Here is a 14,706-nt window from a genome sequence, read left to right as displayed (position 1 = left end):
TCATTTGCCAGTGTTGCAGTCTGAATAGTTACAGAAATATTTATTTTTAAAGTAACACTTTATAAAAACAAAAACAGAACTGATTTAGATTAAAAGCTCCAAGGTGTATTGTTTCATAGGTGTTATTGCTATCTATACCTTCACCCCATTTGTTAAACCATTTCAGGTAACTTCCAGTTCGTAAATTTACAGTGAAGTTATAGAGCCCAACCAGGATGGGACAGAATGCGTTCCAAGTTACGAGGGGACCGCAGGGCTCCTCAGTGATGTCTCCCGTGAAGCACCTGTGCACCACTGTTTCTTCCCACACGTCTGAATGTGACCTTTTGGCTTCTCTGGCTGTGGCTGGTTTAGTCTCCTGATACTAATTCTGTGCCGCTCTGTTGCCTAGGAGGTTGATCCAAGCTTTCAGGCCCCCTCTCTTGTAGGCCTCAATTACGTATTGTGAGGTTCAGGAGAGCTGGTCAATCTGAAGGCTGGGAATGCTTGCTTAAAGGAGGAATTGCCATTCCAGCATAAACTGCAGAAACTGTTTTCATTCTGGGGATGGTGAGTCCTAGAAGGTCATGGCCAAGAAGCAGATGTCCTAAGGGGCTTCCTCTGAGAGTTCATCCCCAAGAGGGAGCCATGTGGCCACCTGCTTTTTATCACATTTCTAATAGCTGCTCCATTTCCTCAAGGGCTGTTGTAAAATCATTTACTTGACTGTTACATAAGGTCTGTTGTTCTAGGAACTGGGCCCTCTCTTCTTCTTTTATCTTCAACGTTACCTTTAAGGCCTGCATGGGAAGACATTAAAAAAGACAAAAAACAAAAAACCACCAAACTCAGACTCACAGGAAAGACAATACCATAACCAGAACATTATGCTTCTGTTTGGGATACTGACAGACATTGTCTTTTCTATCTTAGGTTTGTTTATCTGTGTTGGTTTTAGGAATTGTCTCTCTCTACTACAGAGTCTGTTATCTCAACTGGAGCAATGAAATCCTCTAGGATTCCGTGTAGTATCCCATGGTTCATCCAAGCAATCCAAAGTGGTCCAGACCCAAGAATCGGGGTTTCCTATTACAGGTTTCCCTGAGATATCAAGTTTCTACAGCATGGATTTCACACAGGTGTCAACTGTCAACCTGGAGCCACCTAGCGTGTTGCACACTGCCTCATGCCCTGCAGATGTGAACATTTCTAAGAGTCTTTAGAACAGAAAATTAGTTGAAAAAAATGGTGAAATCAAATAAAGTCTTGGAATTTAGTTAATAGCAAGGCATCAATATTGGTTTCTTAGTCTCGACAAATACAGCATGATAATGTAAGATGTTAATATTAGGGGAGTTGAATTCTCCATTATCTTTACAACTTTTCTGCAATCTAAAATTATTACAAAATAGTTTATTAAAAATGAATAAAGAGGGCTTCCCTGGTGGCGCAGTGGTTGGGAGTCCGCCTGCCGATGCAGGGGACACGGGTTCGTGCCCCGGTCTGGGAAGATCCCACATGCCGTGGAGTGGCTGGGCCCGTGAGCCATGGCCACTGAGCCTGCGCGTCCGGAGCCCGTGCTCCGCAACAGGAGAGGCCACAACAGTGAGAGGCCCGCGTACCACACACACAAAAAAATGAATAAAGAGATAAATAAGAAAGAGCCCTCCACAGATCCACCTATTGTGGTAGGAAATGGTAATTTTGCCTTGCGGAGATGTCTGCCTCTCACCTGTAACTCCTCCATCTGCTTTTTGGCTGTTTCGTTAAAAAGCTTCAGTTCATCTTGCAAAGTTTCTAACAGCAGCTAAGAGAAAAGTACAAGGTAGTAACAAATCTTTATTGAAATGTGAGAACTTTCTTCATATAAACTAATCTCTTCATGGGAGTTGAATTAGATGATTGCTAATATCCCATCTGTTCAGTCACTGACTGAGTGTCCGCAAACGTGCTGGGCTCTCTCGTGGGCCTGGAAGAACTGAGTCCACAGCATGGACAGAGAACCCCACCTCCACGTGCTCTGTGCTACACAGGTAATATGAACGAAAGGCAGTAGCCACTAAAGGGGTGCCAAATCGCCTGGGGGAGCTGAGGAAGGCTTCCATACCTAGTATTCTAGGATTCTAAGATGACAACTGATCTTCCTGGGGAATAGATCACAGAAGCTCAAAAGGCTTTAAGTGCAAACGATTGCCCTCTACTTCAGGGAGGGAACCAAAGAGAAGACAGATTTAATTCAGGCTGGACCTTTGTAAGACACAGTTCTCAGCAAAGGAATAAGGGGAGAAATTTGGTAAAGCAAAGAATAGAGAAACCAGAAAGCTGTCTCTACGGTCCACCCTACTATGGGTTTTAAACTAGTACATTCTCAACTTAGAGTCCCTCATATTTGTAAGCACAAAGTCACCTTCCAAGTAAAATATGCTACTTTGAGTACACATCCACCACCCTCTTCCACTACCCTGGATAACCGAAGGCTGCTTCGTGGGCTTTGCCGAGCACACGGCAGAGACCTGCTTAGATCTGCAGGGCCTCACGCTCACGGGGCCTTCGCCCACTCACACCCACACCCTCACCATCGAGTCCATGTGATCCGTGGTGGAGTCTTGCCGTGCCGCCAGGGTCTCACTGCCTAAAACCAGTAAATACAACAAAGTCAGCCTTGCCTAGGGAACTGCAACTTAAAAGAAAATTAAAATCCCTCCACAGGAGTATTCACGAGGGAAACTTCTCTAAGCATCTGAAAACTCTCTCCCCTGAGTTCTCACCTTGCCAAGGTCACCCACGCCTGCCCTCCAGAGCTGGATTTTATCTCCCCTTCCTCTCTAGGTATGGATATGGCCAAAACTTCATCCTGCTTTCTCCTCAGCTCAGCGGAAAATTTGTTCAAAAGAAATGTGTAGGTTGTATTTTTTGGTTTCGTTAACAATACACAAAACTATTTTTAAAAGCTTTTCAGGCCTTAAAAAATTTTATTATTTTTGGTAAAAACAGTGCATACACGTAGGAAATTAAAATCATCCAAAAACGTATATGGTGACTATCAAGAATGTATCCTAAAACGCACAGGTTAATGGCAGCATTCAAAGTCAGCACTCCTTAATTCAAACAAGCCTGGGCTCCTTCCCGGGGCATTCTCAGGCTCCTCAATTCAGGCTCTCTTACAGTCCTGGGGTAACCCCTTCTTCCGCTTCCTCTCTGTGACAGACTCTGCCCTCTAGGGAAGGCTCAGAACAGGAATCACATTTTAAACACCGTGATTCTGCTAACTAGCCAGCTTTAGGAACCCTTTCAACAGTATTCTCTCTCTCTCCACCTGTGAAGGTTACCTGTATGCTATATCCCTTGAAAGAAAGAAAATATTTCTGATGTATTTGCAAGATCATGCCTGTCAGCACCAAACTAATGGTATAAAGTGTTCAGATAAGAAAGAGAGAATCCTCTCTGCACAACCATCTGAAACTCCGCTGGGCAGGCAAAGTCAACGTCACAACAGAACAGAGTGGAGCTCCCCCAAATCTTCAGGGCTTTGCTAGGCAACCCCTGCACTGACTGGGTCAGCTGACACCATGCCAGACCCCTGATGCACAGTCCAGAATCACCCAGGAAGGGGCACATGCACTGACTCCTTTGAAGGCAGTTGTGTGCCATCTCTTACCTGGGTTGAGGCCCTTGCTCTCCAAAATTGCCAGACAGCTGTCCTGAAACTTCTCCAGCAGCTCCACTTTTTGGGTCAAGTCCTTCAGCTCTCCCTGTAGGGGTGCCATACAGACAGGTAAGGCCTGCCCCATTCCTCAGGGGCAGCCACAGCGCAAGCCTGGCATCTTCTCCTGCGCTCAGGCACCTGGCGTGGTCCCTCAGGATTCCACATGCATCACCCAGTGCAGCTGATGGCAGGTCTGGTGGATCGCTTACCTGAGTTTCAATCAACTTCTGGTGCAACTGCTTGTTGACGGCCTCTAAGAGCTGGTTCTTATCCTTGAGCTCTTCCTCTGATTTCTCTTTACTCAGTGGCTTATAGCTGTAATGATAATCGTACTTAGATGAAGTGGTGAAGGGATTAAGAGTATGGGCTGGGCTTCCCTGGTGGCGCAGTGGTCGAGAGTCCGCCTGCCGATGCAGGGGACATGGGTTCGTGCCCTGGTCCCGGAAGATCCCACATGCCGCGGAGCGGCTGGGCCCATGAGCCATGGCCACTGAGCCTGCGCGTCCGGAGCCTGTGCTCCGCAATGGGAGAGGCCACAACAGGGAGAGGCCCGCGTACCACAAAAAAAAAAAAAAAAAAAAAGAGTATGGGCTATGGAGTTGGGTTGGTTTGAATCCTGGCATCATCACATAGTGGTATATGACCTTCAGGGAGTTGTGTAACCTCTCTGAGGCTGTTTCCTCATTTCTAGAATTAATACACACATCTCATAATATTATTATCATGAAGGATAAGAGAGAATACACGTACAATTCTTAGCACAGCTACTGACACAAAACTTTTAATAAATAATAGCCATAGCCCAAGCAGTCTTGAGGGAAAAAAACGGAGCTGGAGGAATCAGACTCCCTGACTTCAGACTATACTACAAAGCTACAGTAATCAAGACAATACGGTACTGGCACAAAAACAGAAATATAGATCAATGGAACAGGATAGAAAGCCCAGAGATAAACCCACGTACCTATGGTCAACTAATCTACGACAAAGGAGGCAAGGACATATAATGGAGAAAAGACAGTCTCTTCAGAAAGTGGTGCTGGGAAAACTGGACAGCTACATGTAAAAGAATGAAATTAGAACACTCCATAACACCATACACAAAAATCGACTCAAAATGTATTAGAGACCTAAATGTAAGACCAGACACTATAAAACTCTTAGAGGAAAACATAGGAAGAACACTCTTTGACATAAATCACAGCAAGATCTTTTTTGATCCACCTCCTAGAGTAATGGAAATAAAAACAAAAATAAATAAATGGGACCTAATGAAACTTAAAAGCTTTTGCAAAGCAAAGGAAACTACAAACAAGACGAAAAGACAACCTCAGAATGGGAGAAAATATGTGCAAACAAATCAACGGACAAAGGATTAATCTCCAAGATATATAAACAGCTCATGCAGCTCAATATCAAAAAAACAAACAACCCAATCAAAAAATGGGCAGAAGACCTAAATAGACATGTCTCCAAAGAAGACATACAGATGGCCAAGAAGCACATGAAAAGCTGCTCAACATCACTAATTATTAGAGAAATGCAAATCAAAACTACTATGAGGTATCACCTCACACCAGTTAGAATGGGCATCATCAGAAAATCTACAAACAACAAATGCTGGAGAGGGTGTGGAGAAAAGGGGACCCTCTTGCACTGTTGGTGGGAATGTAAATTGATACAGCCACTATGGAGAACAGTATGGAGGTTCCTTACAAAACTAAAAATAGAATTACCATATGACCCAGCAATCCCACTACAGGGTATATACCCAGAGAAAACCATAATTCAAAAAGACACATGCACCCCAGTGTTCAATGCAGCACTATTTACAATAGCCAGGTCATGGAAGTGACCTAAATGCCCATCAACAGACGAATGGATAAAGAAGATGTGGTACATATATACAATGGAATATTACTCAGCCATAAAAAGGAACGAACTTGGGTCATTTGTTGAGACGTGGGTGGATCTAGAGACTGTCATACAGAGTGAATTAAGTCAGAAAGAGAGAAACAAATATCGTATATTAATGCATATATGTGGAACCTAGAAAAATGGTACCAGTTTGCAGGGCAGAAATGGAGACAAAGATGTAGAGAACAAACGTATGGACACCAAGGAGGAAAAGTGGTGGTGGTGGTGGTGGTGGTGGTGTGATGAATTGGGAGATTGGGTTTGACATACATACAATAATATATATAAAATAGATAACTAGTAAGAATCTGCTGTATAAAACAATAAATAAAATGCAAAAAATCAAAAAAAAGTAATAGCCATTATCATCATCAATATTAAGCCTTTTCAAAGTTCTGAGTCCTTGATAGTATTTTGTCTTCAGAACTTTTAAGTCATGACCAAATAACAGATGTGGAATTAAAACCTATGTCTACAAACTTTTCAGCTTATGTTACTTCTGTCTGCAGGATTGCAAAATGTCCAAGCAAGTCTCAAGCAGAGAAAGATGGATCCTTCTCCAGAATTTCAACAGCAGCAGCAGCAGCAGCAGAACACTCATCTCGAACTCACTAACCACACGCAGGCTCTCCCATCCTGAGGGCTTCCCGCTCCTGCCGATGGGCCATGGCTAGGTTCGGGCAGTGGTCCTGGCATGGAGCCCCCAAACTCTTGTCTGGTACTCAAGATGGTAGCATCACTGATTCTTGCCCTGACAGTGGTTCTCAAAATCGGCTGTGCCGCAGCCCTGAAAATCCCATCTAGATTTCTGGGGTGGCGTCAGACTCCAACACAGTAAAACAAGTCCTGTGGGTGATTCTGATGTACAGCCAGGATTGAGCTCCACTACCCTAAAACGGTGGCCAGGTTTCATCTACCCTGACGCTCACCTCTTCCTGATGTTCCTCCTGGTGGCAGTGTCTGTAGCTCTCAGCTGCCTAGAGAAGCAAAAACAAATCAGGATGTTAACTAGACTTACTGCGGTGATCATTTTGCAATATATACAAATATCAAATCATTATGTTGTACACCTGAAACTAACACAATGTTGTATGTCAACTATACCTCAATTAAAACAATAACAACAACAAAGAAATCAATCAGAGAATCACGGTACTGTTATTACTTTTTTTTTTTTTTTGTATTTTTGTCCAGGCTGTGTGCAGCATGCGGGAGTTTAGCTCCCTGACCAGGGATCGAACCCCGTGCCCCCTGCAGTGGAAGCACAGAGTCTTAACCACTGGACTGCCAGGCAAGTCCCAGACAGTACAAGCTTGAGAAGTTCTGAGGGCCCATGCACTTTTGTGTCAGCCCAGACTACTGAAAAAAGCTTATGAATAAGGCACGGGCTCCCCTTCTGACCACCTCAACAACCTGACAGACCTGCTTCGGCTCAAGACTGTGGCTACTTCATGTCAGCCTCACTCACACGGGAGCTGAACACCGGGTGGAGGGACACACGTGCACACTACCCTGGGCTGGACTGCTCAGAGCAGCAACCTAGGCTAACAACTAGGCCCCACCCGCCACGACTACCACTTAAGGCTGGTTTGACTGCACTGCTGCTATTTGTACACTCAGAGCAAACGCTGAGAGAGGAAAGAATATCTCTTATTGTAACCCTGGCTGTGCCTCTTCTGACCTGATCAACACAGAGGGTTCTGACAAACAGGTCAGCAACGCTGCACTGCTATAGGCCACTGACTACAGGCCAATCCTTCAGATACCCTGTGCTCTCAAAAGCCCTAATTCTTGGTACTGAGCAATTTCTAGCCCCATGTTCTAATTGGATACCGATGCTCTGACTCTCACCCATTGTCTCGTCTTGGTTTGATGATTTTTGTAACATCATTTTCTGAATCTCCTAAGTGAGGTCGGGAAACATCGACTTCTTTGGACCTAACAGGTAATAGGCTCTTAGAAGTGGCTCGAGTTTGTGCATCTGCAAAGGAAAACAAGAGGGTGGAATCCCACGCATCATGACCCAACAGTGCAACTCTATAAATTCAGAAGAATAAGACTTCTAGACCAATTGGGAATAGAAACCAAAATTCTTTAAATGTGACAGTACAGTGTGTTTGAGGGTAGCCAAAAGCTTGCTGATACAGCAAACTGAATGGCCAGAGGGTATAGATGTGAAAGTGGAGATTCATACAGCAAAGAGGATGAGAGGTAGTGTGGCCCTCAGCAAGGCAGAACACAGCTGAGTCCTTCGTCACACAGCAGTTGAAAGGAACTATGTCGTTCAGCTCCTAAGCACTCTGCCCGCTCTCCTAAGGCTACACTCAAGCTGCTTCAAGTTTCAGCAGTTGCTTAGTTGTTTTGACGAGACTGGCTCCCTAACTAGTACTCTAAGAGACATCTTTGTGCCCCAGCATCTAGGAGAGTATCTGGCATATTAACAGAGGTTCAAAACCTACTTATTGAATAAATGGAACACGTCACAGTTTCATGGGTTATTTCACAGACCATCTCTAAACTAGCTCCTCTATTCTTCTTTCCCTCTTCCATGCTGACTGCCTTTACCACTAGCCCTTTTTTTTTTTTTTTTTTGCGGTACGCGGGCCTCTCACTGTTGTGGCCTCTCCCGTTGCAGAGCAGAGGCTCCGGACGCGCAGGCTCAGTGGCCATGGCTTACGGGCCTAGCCGCTCCGCGGCACGTGAGATCTTCCCAGACCGGGGCATGAACCCGTGTCCCCTGCATCAGCAGGCGGACTCTCAACCACTGCGCCACCAGGGAAGTCCCTACCACCAGCCCTTTTAAACTGTTTATCCATCGTTAAGTTTAGAGGCTCGTTAGATTCCGTGTTTGGTATTCTGTTCTGATCCTGCTAGGCTACTGCCAGATAACCAGAGAAATGGCCCTGACATGACATTCTTCTTCGCCAGAGGAGAGCATTTCCCCCCTAGCCCTTATGCCAGCCCTCTACCACACAGCCTCTATCGAATCTTTCTACCACTTACATTCGATAGCAAATTCAAGTAACTTGTTCTGGAGTTGAGCACGCACCCCCAGCACATGCACTGGATTCTTCTAGTTTATACTAGCTTTCACTTTGTTCATTGTAAAACGGCCCCTTTAAGCTTGACCTAAATTAAGAGCCATAACAATTAAATCAAGCTGAAGAAATGAGGTACAAAGCACGGGATCACAGGGATTAGGAAACTTTGTGTTTGATAAAGATTTATTTTGATGACTCTAGCTGCACAACAGTTTGGAATAAATATGATTTCTCAGGCTAACAAATTACTTCATTTATAGGTACACTCAATCGGCACTTACATCCTATTTTCCCCTCTTACCCACAAAACAAGTATTAAAAAGGTTCTTTCTGAGGTCTTTGTTGGAAGTGAAAGGTAACTTTGAGTGCATGAATTTACCTTCTCCTCTCTCAAGTATTAATAAGTTACATACAATAAGAAATCTATCTCATGCAAAAAGGTGTCCATAGTAAATTGATCAAAATTAACACTCTTCATTGACTGGAATTGGTTTCAATAACCCATATTTGTTAGATCCTAAGGACTGCATCATAGGAAAAATTTAGCAGGATTTAACAAAGACTATCTCCTTAAAATGAGAGACGCGAAGGAGGGAATTGGATGGCTGCTGTCAAGGAAGGGAAGACTTGTTTTTCACCGTATATCGTTTCCCCACTTTGGATATTTATTTATTTTGAATGTTACCTATTCAAAAAACTAAAAAACAACCAACCCATGCCTAAAATCTAAAATCCTGAGAGGCAGCCTAAAAATGTTAAACTATTGAAGTTACATATGATCATAAAGCTGGGACAAGGAAAAAAGCAAAGAGATGAAAACTTCCAACTTGGCTGGGGTGATGCCAGTCGCTCCCCACTGAACGAGACACTGCTTTCTAAGGGAAAGGCAGCTAAGACCGGCTCCATTTCCTCCATCAACTCCTAGGTGTCGCTGATGCCAGAATTGCCACTCAGGTGTTCTGAAGCAACATAGGACAAACAGAACCCTTTGAAGCCTTTGAAGTAAAGCCTATTTACTTCAAAGGTCAATCCTGCTACTGCCCATCAGTCAACTGCGTGGAGTCATCTGGGAAGGGATCTTAAATAGCTGCTTCAAAATCTCCTACCACAGGTTCTGATGTTTGAAGGCTATTCTGTGCTATAAACTCTAGATTAGGCAGCTCAGCAACTGCAGACTTTAGGGGATGACTTTCAGCCGCAAGCCCAGTAACACAAAGCAAAAGGCAAAGCAATCAAACACTGCTTTTATTTTATTTATTTATTTAATTTTTTAGTTCTTGACCACGCAGGGCATCTTGTGGGATCTTAGTTCCCCGACCAGGGATGGAACCCAGGCCCTTGGCAGTGAAGGTGCGGAGTCCTAACCACTGAACCGCCAGGGAAGTCCCAAACATTGCTTTTAACCATCTCTCTTCTCCCAAGATTCTCGAATACTAGTTAGGCCTGACCCTTCTCTCTCACTTCACTCAACAAATGTTTACTGAGAATGTACTATATAAGAGACACTGTGCCGTTACAAATGTGAACCAGACACAGTGTGAACCCTAATGCTCCCTAAGTATCCTGCTTTTCATATGACTCTCTTCTCTTCTCCCTGACAATAAATCCAGTCCTTCCAGATAGCTCGTCTGGAAATAAAACAGGTAAATGTTTAAAAAGGGATTCCTAGCTTAATGGGAATAATATTGTAGAATAATCAACAACTTAAATCTACTTGGTGAATGCAGCAGAGTTCGGTTTGGGGGAGCAGGGGTATGGGTCAAGTCTAAATTCCCACCATGTGGCCCTTCCCCTAACTCCCATCATAAGCCTAGACAGCCCGGTTCTAGGGAAGTTAGAGCAGGATGTCAGAGCCGATAGAACCCCCTCCCTTGCCGGAGCCCTCCACTCCCAGCCACCGATTTGATCCCCCATACTCCTGGCTTGACCACCCGGGGCCAGTTCGCAATGCCCGGGGGCAGGGGCGGCGTGGACACCCACCTGCGGACAGGCCGCTGCTCAGCACAGAGGGGGGCTGCAGGGTGTACACTGTCTTGACCACGCTGGTCATCGTAACGAGGCGGCACGGCTGGGGCCTGGAAAATACAAGGCGAATGTTACCCAGGAGTGAGCCAGGGTGCCCGAGCAGGCGGAGGGCCCCAGAAGAGCGCGACTCGGGAGAGAGAAAATCCTCTATTCTCAGCCCATCCCATCGGCCTCCCACATCCAGCCCAGTCTCCCGCCCCGGGAGAGCCGAACCCAGACGCCTGCTGCTCCTGCCCGCAGGCCTCGTCGCTCTGATTCGAAAGATGCTCGGCAATAACTGCCGTACCGCAGACCGGGTCTGCCGCCCGGGTTTCAAACAGAAACTTCCGGTGGCCGGGCGGGAGGGCTGCGATGCGCTCTCTGTAGGCGGCCATGTTGTACGGAATGCACTGCCGTGGGCGACGCCTTCGGGGGCTGCCATGCTGTACGGAAGATCCGAATCGAGGCACGAGTGCGAGCTTCCTGGCGGTGGATGTGGAATCCCCCAGGTCTGGGCGGGGGAGGGGAGTGATGCGCTTTGCCGGCCTAAATGGAGCTATGAGTCATTGGCGTCTTATTCCGGCCTTGGGACGGAAACGCGGTCACGTTTAGAGTCCATGTCACAATCTTTCTCTTTATTTGGTCTATGATTGTTAGGGATGGTGCATGATACCGGATAGCCAGGAACACAGAGAGGGATGGGCAGGAAACTACACGTTACAGGGTGGAGAGTGGCAGGCGAGGTTTGGAGAGGGTCTGTGAGCTGAAATACCTGCAACACCTACCCTCAGTCCTAACTTTAATAACACTTATCCAAAATTTAAGCGGAGATTCAAAGCTACTCCTAGGGAACAGGGCAGGGTTCTTAAACAGTGCACTAATTCATTTCGCTCAACAAATATTTATTGAGCACCTGCTGTGTGCCAGACCACAATTCTAAGTGGGCAGATGGGATGAGGGCAGCAAGTATCAACACTAACCTGGGTTCTGCCCTCTTGGAGTTTACAATACAGGAAACAGCAAACAAATAGTCACACAAACTTGTCATCTGTATCTCAGTTAAGCTAGAAAAAACCCAAATAAATATATATTCATCAACTATAGTAACACTATGAAGGGAAAGTACAATGTGCTATGAGAGAAAAGCAGGGAAACCTAGTTTAAATTGCAGAGTCTTTTTTTTTTTTGGCTGCGTTGGGTCTTCGCTGCTGCACGTGGGCTTTCTCTAGTTGTAGCGAGTAGGGGCTACTCTTCCTTGAGGTGTGTGGGCTTCTCATTGCGGGGGCTTCTCTTGTTGTGGAGCACGGGCTCTAGGTGCGCGGGCTTCGGGAGTCATGGCATGCGGGCTCAGTAGTTGTAGCACACAGGCTTAGTTGCTCCGAGACATGTGGACCAGGGATCAAACCCGTGTCCCCTGCATTGGCAGGCAGATTCTTAACCACTGTGCCACCAGGGAAGTACCAGGGAAGACATCTTAAGTGATGTTTGACTGACAAAAATGAGTAGGAGTTAATCAGATGAGCAATGGGGAAGAGGAGAGCAATGCGAAATCCCAAGGTAGGAATGGGCTTTTCCTAGAGGGACTGGAAGATGGGAGGCGAATGGTACTGATAAAGCTGGAGAAATAAGAAGTCAAGTGGCAGTCTTTGTAGGCCAAAGGTAAAGAGATTTGTAGTCCAAACATAATGAGATTTTTTTTAGATTTTTCTTCTTAAGGGTAATTAGAAATCATTGAAGTATTAGAGCAGGAGAGTGTCATTCTATATATATATATATATATATATATATATATATATATACACATATTGGCCGCACTGTGCAGCTTGTGTGATCTTAGTTCCCAACCAGGGATCGAACCCGAGGCCCTGGCAGTGGGAGCGCCAAGTCCTAACCACTGGACTGCCAGGGAATTCCCCAATTTATATTTTAAAATGTTCACTCTGGCTACTCCAAGGAGAATGGATTGAAGGAGAGCAAGAGCAGAATTAGAGAGACAGTTGGGAGGCTACTCTCATCGTTCAAGTGAGAGATGATGGGGGCTTGGCCAGGGTGGTGGTGGTGGTAGTGGAGATGGAAAGAGGCGGACACATTCAAGACAGCTTTTGAGGGCAGAATCTCAGGACTTAGTGCTAGACTGTATGTGGGGGAAGGAGGAGTAAGGGGGAGGGAGATCTTAAGGATGACTCCCAGGCTTGAATAATTGTGTGGATAGAGTCATTACTTTGTGTTGGGGAGAGATTTAGATTTCAGTTCTGAACACGGCAAACCTGAAATGCCTTTGAGACATTCAAGTGGAGCTGTCAAGTAGGCAGTTGGAAATACAAGCCTTGAGCCCGGAGGAGAGTCTGGGTTGGAGATATACTCTTGGGAGTCATGGGTATACATATGTATTTAAAGCTATGATATTGGATGAGATCACCAGGGAAGAAGTGTACAGAGAGCCTTAGGACCAAGGACAGGGATGGCAGTACTTAGAAGCTGCAGTGATTAGAAGGTGCCAGCCAAGACATCTGATAAAGAGGTGTCAGAGAGGTGAGAAGAAAATAAAGAGGGGCTTCCCTGGTGGCGCAGTGGTTGAGAATCTGCCTGCTAATGCAGGGGACACGGGTTCGAGCTCTGGTCTGGGAGGATCCCACATGCCCCGGAGCGACTAGGCCCGTGAGCCACAACTACTGAGCCTGCGCGTCTGGAGCCTGTGCTCCGCAACGGGAGAGGCTGCGATAGTGAGAGGTCCGCGCACCACGATGAAGAGTGGCCCTCGCTTGCCACAACTAGAGAAAGCCCTCGCACAGAAACGAAGACCCAACACAGCAAAAATAAATTAATTAGTTAATAAACTCCTACCCCCAACATCTTAAAAAAATAACAAATAAATAAATAAAGGGTGGTGTCTTAGAAGCTAGGAAGAAGGAAGTGGTAAACTGCTGAAAAAGGGAGTGATAAACCACTGAAAATAACTGAAAGGGCAAGCAAGATGAGAATTTAAAAGAACCCATTTAATTTAGCAACAGAGAAGTCATTGGTGTGTACAAAATCCTGCAGTGAATAAACTCATGCATATGTTTTCTCATACACACACAAAAGTCACTGTTGAGTATCAGAAGAGGAATTCTGGTGGAGAGGCTGGAGTGGAAGCCACACTGGAACAAATTGAAGACTAAATGAGAGACGAGGAAGCAGAGATGGCAGGTGCAGAAGAGTTTGTCTGTGAATGGAGTTAGAACAATTGGGCAATAACTGAAGGTGGGTTGTGGGGGTCAAGGAAGGGTTTTCTTGAAGATGTAGATAATAGAGGGTACCTGTGCCTATGGGAGTGAGCCAGCTGAGAGGAAGAAAAGGACGCTTCAGAAGGGAGATGGGATGATCAAAAGAGCAAAGTCATAGAGAAAGAGGCAAGGGAGATGGTACCTAGAGTAGCATTTTCAAACTCCTTTGTGCATGTACCCTCACAAAGAATATATTTTTTAAATGCACCCTCTTCATTTTTAGTTGATGCCTAAATTATTTCATAATTTTAAATAGTTGTAAAGGACATATTTTCTGCTTGTTGTATATTGTGCATGCTCTTTATTCATTTCCAAACTTTTTTTTTTCTCTTGGTGTTTCATTTTGGATAATATCTATTGCTATGTCTTCAAGTCCACTAATCCTTTTTTTTTCCTAAAACGTCTAAACCGTTGATTCCATCCAGGGATTTTTCTTTTTTTTAATCAGACATTTTAGTTTTCATCTCTACAAATTCAATTTGGGTATTTAAAAAATATATATATATATATTTTTCTAAGTCTCTACTTAGCTATGTGAACATATGGAATACAGTTATAATAATGTTTGTATGTTCTTGGCTTTGCTCTCTCAAGGACTTCCTCAAGCAGAGCATTCTCAAGTAGTCCTTTTATTTGTTTTTCAGAAAATACTGCAGAGGGAGATGCCAGCGCAGGAGTCAGAATGAAGGAAGGGTCAACTGGGAAAGCGGAGGTTGGGGAGGCGAACTTGCAGACCTAAGGCTCCTTCTTAGGCTGATGAATATGAGGAGAGGAAAATTATGAAGAAGGAAGC

General features: G+C 45.1%; 1 protein-coding gene across 1 annotated transcript; it reads right to left on the bottom strand.

Annotated features, from left to right (window-relative positions):
* Positions 1–417: 417 nt before the first annotated feature.
* KNSTRN (kinetochore localized astrin (SPAG5) binding protein) lies at positions 418–11,104 on the bottom strand. The gene is given in 10 exon segments (XM_082834211.1): positions 418–779; positions 1,712–1,786; positions 2,556–2,611; positions 3,638–3,731; positions 3,895–4,000; positions 6,532–6,579; positions 7,454–7,583; positions 10,624–10,718; positions 10,882–11,011; positions 11,014–11,104. Coding segments are annotated over 10 exon segments (942 nt in total). The 5' UTR covers positions 11,090–11,104; the 3' UTR covers positions 418–647.
* Between the last annotated feature and the right edge of the window lie 3,602 nt (positions 11,105–14,706).

This window comes from Leucopleurus acutus (assembly GCF_964270905.1).
Source record: "Leucopleurus acutus genome assembly, chromosome: 1".
Lineage (NCBI taxonomy): Eukaryota > Metazoa > Chordata > Mammalia > Artiodactyla > Delphinidae > Leucopleurus > Leucopleurus acutus.
This window is presented reverse-complemented; position numbering and strand designations above follow the sequence as displayed.